The sequence below is a fragment of the Dama dama genome, chromosome 24 (genome assembly GCF_033118175.1).
Source record: "Dama dama isolate Ldn47 chromosome 24, ASM3311817v1, whole genome shotgun sequence".
Lineage (NCBI taxonomy): Eukaryota > Metazoa > Chordata > Mammalia > Artiodactyla > Cervidae > Dama > Dama dama.
Genome location: NC_083704.1, coordinates 17,206,109 through 17,211,228, shown reverse-complemented (window position 1 = coordinate 17,211,228; position 5,120 = coordinate 17,206,109). Strand labels below are relative to the sequence as shown.

Sequence of the window (5,120 nt, the reverse complement as noted above, 5' to 3'; positions counted from 1 at the left end):
GATTGTCCTCCCCACCCCCCACAGTCGTGGGGGTACCAGGCAGATCCCGGGGGCCCTGCTGGGACCACACTGAGGCTGTGTTCCCAAGGGGCCACTAAAGAGGAAGGTCTGGCCTTGGGGCTGCTCTGAACACAGGGGCCGTTTCTAGGAGTGCTGAGGGCACAGGGGCCAGGCTGGGATGCCTCCAGCATCCACAAGGCTCGGGAGCCAGGACAGGGTAACAGAGATCAGGGAGAGAAAAGCTGAGGTCGCTGGTAATCTCTGGGCACTCTGAAAGATCACCGGGCTCAACTCTGGGATTAGGATTATGGGTGGTTGTTTTTTTTTTTTTCCTTTATATTTTCTAATTTTTCTCAAGGGAACAGTAAAAAAAATGGTGCATTCTATTTAAAAACAGATCAACTCCTTTAGGATTAACAAAGACATGCCCCAGGATGGCCACTCTTAACAACTGAGTTTTCCAAGGATCTGTGATCTAGAATGGGGATCTTATCCAGACTCTCCTTGGAGCCTGGAAGAGCAGCCCTGTTCCACCCACGCGCGTGGCTGATTCCCCGGAAGGCCAGGCTTGGCAGAGGCAAGCAGTGTCCCCAGCATCAGGAGCTGAGCTGCTGTTTCTAACTTTGTCTGCAGCCCTGGTGAGGCCTGGGGGAGGAGCCCCAGCCTTCAGGAAGCCCCTGCCAGACCCACTTGAACCTCCCCAAGGGACCAGTTTTTCGTACCCGGAAGAGCCTTATCCCAGGTTACTGCTTCCATACTCTTTCCAGACACAAATGAAACCTGCTGCTCCCAAAGTAGAGACTCTTTATTATAAACCTAGGATACAGAAGGGGGCAATTACAAACAGAAGCCTTTCTCAGCTCTCGTTGACCTTCTCACAATGAATAGAAACAGGTTTGAAAGATAACCTTTTTGAAATTGTTGTAAAATATTCCCCAATATAAAAGGGGATAGGCACCTGGTAGCTAAGTGCTTCATGAAAATCATGCAGAGTGGGGCCTCCAGACCCTCCTGAGACCCCGAGGGAAGGTGCTTTGCCCCCAGCCCTCACTGAAGGTAGAGCAGAGAAGACATACATTTGCTTTCAGATTTAGGGTCCTGGGTTCCATCCTGGGACAGAAACCTGAGACCATGATAGTTTCTTCTTGAAGGAGAGGTGAAGAGAAAAGAACAGACAAATCTCCCAAGGAGAGAAAAACAGCTGTCGCAGCTAACCCGTTGTGGGAGTTCAACAGCTCTTTTCCTTGCTCTGCGCTTCACTGAAGGTGTAAATGCTGGTACAGTGGGTCCTTTCCAGAATCTGGTTCCCGTGAAAAAGGAAAACAGAAAAAGAATACAAGAGTGTCCCATCTTGGTCCGGGGTTAGGATCCCCTTGTGGTGGGACTGTCCCACCAGCTGTTTCTGGGAGCTGTACCCAGGGAAATGTGTGCATGAAGATGCCTGTATGTATGTGCGTGAGGGTGCCAGCGCATGTAACCATGTGTCTCGGCGTGTGAGCTTGTATGTGTCCATGTGCTCACGAGCTTCGGGGTAGGAGGCTCTTGTGTGGTCCCTGTAAACTAGTTCCAGCAAACAATTTGGTAAGGCAGTTAAGCAATAGAAGACTGGTGGGAAAGTTCTCTCTGTGAGTGCGCCCAGGAAAGAAACACTTCCTGCCCACACCACCATGATGACCTAGCCCCAGAAACCAAACTTGATGGAGAGGCCAGAAGTCAGGATCCTGTATCGTGCAGGGCAGAGCTGAGAACCACAGACACTCAACAGATGGAAGTGAAAGGCAGCCCCAGAAGCGCAGGCCAGACTCTTGGGGACTTACCACATTGAAGGTGGGCAGAGGCTGGGAGGAGTCAAAAAGGGAGATGAGAGGTGGACCCTTGGGGGATCAGGTTCAACGCAGGATCCCCTTGTGCAGGGCCAGCCTGCTTCGCCATCTGTCCCCTGGTGCAGGGGAAGTGGGGTGTGAGGTGTGGGGCCCCGGAGCACTGTGGAAGCAGATGCGCAGCAGCATCCTGGTCCCAGCAGTGGCCAGCTGGCTCTCAACCAGGAGACTCAAAACAGTGCTTCACCATTTCCCACAATGAATCAAACATAGCGACTGCCTGTTCCCCCCACCCTGCTTAGTTCTCAGGCAGAGAAACTGAGGCCCAAGACGGATGGAGGAGTCAGAGCTGGTGCTTCTGGGCTTCTGTTGAGTCGCAGCTGCCTCTGGTTTCCACCCTCCTGGCTGATGATCCAGCAAGTGGGCGCGCCACATGTTCTATGCAGGACATGAGAGGTGCTGTCCAGATATGGACCACGGCTGCAGCAGAGTCCGTGGAGCAGGCATGTATGTCCAGGGATCGAGAGGCCAGCGGAGCACAGATCCCCCTACGACCGCAGGTGGAGGCAGGGGTAGAAGGACATGTACAGGCACACAGAGGCACGCACTCCCGGGGGCTCGGGCAGTTCAGGGCATGGACAGGGCCTTGGCGAGGCGAGTCCAGAACCAGTTCTGGGTGCAGGGGTTGGTATAGTCACAGACTGTGATGAAGCGCAGGATGCTGGGGAACTCTTTCTTCATCGGCTTGTACTTGATGGGGATCAGTCGCTTCTGGTGGGCACCTGCAAGCCAGAGGGGGCAGAGCTTGCTCCAGGCTCCCCGCCATCACGGGGCCAGACCAGTCCTCCAGTCAGGGGTTAACAACAGCCCTTTCCCAACAAGCACCCCCGGTGCCTATTCACCCACACAAAGGGCACTCCTGTGCACACACACTTAGGTGTGGAGAGACCTGCCTGAGTTCCCTGATGCTACATCCATGTCCTTGGGGAGGGACAGCTGGCATCTTGAGGCCCTGCCCACAGCTCTGTGGCAAGGGCAGGGCTGAGCTCACCTGGAGAGAGGCTGAGTGCAAACTTAGTCTGGAAGTCACATTCCTTGCTTTGCAGGTATTCGTCGGAGACAACCACCACCATCCGACGGCACCTAGGGGAGAGTGGGCAGGCTACAGGCACTGTGGTGACCCACCCGGGGACAGCCTTGGGAGGATCCCACTGTGCCAGGCTAGACAGGGGCCGGCCGGGAGGACCCCAGCATGGGGATGCCTGGCAGGGCTTTGAACACCCACCCACTTGCCCTGCAGCCACATAGCCAACCTCTTCTCAATGAGTTCACTGGCGATGGACCAGACACAGGTGCCAGGCAGGACATCACGGTCAGACACACACAACTTCAGCCGATAGTTAGTCTGTTCCAGCTGCCGGATCATCTCGTGGACAAACTCAATATCGCTGGGGCAGTAGCAGATGAAGGCATCAAAACACTCAGGCTTTTGCCCTGGGTGCAGAGCACAATGGGGATGGTCAGAGCCCTCTAGGAAGGCTGGGGATGAGCCCAGCCAGGTGCCCCCAGCCTAAGCGACCCTGGTCCTGGAGCCTACACAATCGAACAATGAGTACCTCCTCTCCACCCCAGGCCAAGCCCTATGTTAGCCATGAGCTAGACACATCACTTCTCATACTTGAAACCAGAGGTTGGACTATTGCTATTCCCATTTCTTAGGAAGCTGAAGCTCAGAGAGATTAAGTGACTTGCCCAAGGTGCCACAACCCATCTGCTTCCAACACTCATGCCCTTAACACCACAATGTCCTATGGCCTAGAGGGGCAGGACTGAGCCCTTACCCAGGGGGTCATCGCGAATGGTGATGCCTGCCATGTCATTTATCCGAGGGATGCTGCTATCTATAGAGTCCACCTGTAAAGGCTTCTCAGACGCCTCCTGCTGCTGCTTCAGAATATACTTTTGGCAATCCTCCTCTGTAGGGAAGAGACAAGGTGTGGCCAGCTCCCCAAGGGTACCCCATGCCTTTACTCACAGTCAGGATCAGCCCCGGCCCCACCTTCCTGGCTGTGTTGTGCCCCAGGGCTTCTCCAGCCCACTGGTGCCATCCACAGTTCAACAGCTCTGAAAAGGAGAGCTCCCACCTGGCTCTGGCCATCCTAAAAGGATGTCACTGGTGTTCTGGTTATGAGAGAAGCCATCAAGGTCAGGCTTGTGCCTCTGACCCATTTCCTGTCCCCACCCCTGCCTCTTAAGGCTCCTGAGAATTAAACCCAAGTCTCCTTCTAGGATCCACTGCTGATACGGGCAGAGCATGAAAGAAGTGCTCAGGAGACCTGGTGTTTATATGCAGCAAGGGCAGCAGCCCCAACCAAACAAGGTATGCCCGTCTGTGGGCCACTGTCCCCATGCCCGTGCAAGTATACTGTGTGTCAGAAAGTGGCAGGACAGCGTGCATTTTCTAGGGGCCTGAGATTTCCAAGACTGTCAGCTTTCAGCCCCTTTCCTGCCTATTGCTCTACTTGAAGCAGTCCCAAGCCCCCCAAAAGAGGACCCAGATTCTGACTCCTGGTCCTGTGTGAAAGCTTTGGTCTTAGTGGTTTCCTTGTGCCTTTCGGGGCCTTCGCCTCCCTTCTCCAGCCCCTGTCATCCCCGGTATTGAAAGAGGGAACTAGTCTTGCGCGGTTTCCCCTCTGCGGGCTGTCTCCAATGTCTCCCTTGCTACCCGCAAAGTACCCCGCCACCCCGCCGCCTCCAAGGAGGGATGGGTCCCTCCGAGGAGGGACCAGTGAGGCTCAGGTCCTTCATCCCCCCGCTCCCACGTCGGATGTGAGGCCGGAAAGGGAGCTTCCTCACCGATGCTGGGTCCCAGTTCCATCAGCACGTCTTCGCGGCCGAGCTTGGCGAGCAGCTCGAGCAGACGGCCCACTGAGGCGCCCGGACGTCTCTGCCAGTCGTCCAGCAGCCTGCTCGTGGGGTCGGCGTACTTCTCCAGCTGCTGGATCTCCAAGTACTCGAAGTCCATCGCCTCCGCCAGCACGGTCCAGTCGGCCGCCACCGGCGCCCGCACGTTTAGGAAGAGCGACAGGCGGCGCCGCACTCGCACGTTGAGCGCTGCCAGGGGCAGGGAGGACATGGAAGAGGCGGAGAGCGCGGACCCCACGCCGGGGACTCTTTCAGCCATGGCGGGCTACCCCGGGAGCCGCCGCGCAGTCGAGTCGCGTTGTGGGCCTGCGCTTCCTCCTTCCCCTTCGGCCACCCCGCCCATCTGGTCCCGCCCCGCCGGTCTCTCTTTCCGAG

The 5,120-nt window shown here is 56.3% G+C and overlaps 1 protein-coding gene across 2 annotated transcripts; it reads right to left on the bottom strand.

Annotated features, from left to right (window-relative positions):
- Positions 1–787: 787 nt before the first annotated feature.
- On the bottom strand, positions 788–5,120 carry MYD88 (MYD88 innate immune signal transduction adaptor). Of its 2 annotated transcripts, XM_061127800.1 has the most exons (5): positions 4,677–5,105; positions 3,662–3,796; positions 3,134–3,314; positions 2,872–2,963; positions 788–2,602 (listed from the first exon to the last, which is right to left on the bottom strand). In XM_061127800.1, the coding sequence occupies exons 1-5, from the start codon at positions 5,002–5,004 to the stop codon at positions 2,448–2,450; spliced, it is 891 nt and encodes a 296-aa protein (XP_060983783.1). In that variant the 5' UTR covers positions 5,005–5,105; the 3' UTR covers positions 788–2,447. The 2 variants fall into 2 exon arrangements, with proteins under 2 accessions (XP_060983783.1, XP_060983784.1); XM_061127801.1 differs by lacking the exon at positions 3,662–3,796 and having other exon boundaries at positions 4,677–5,120.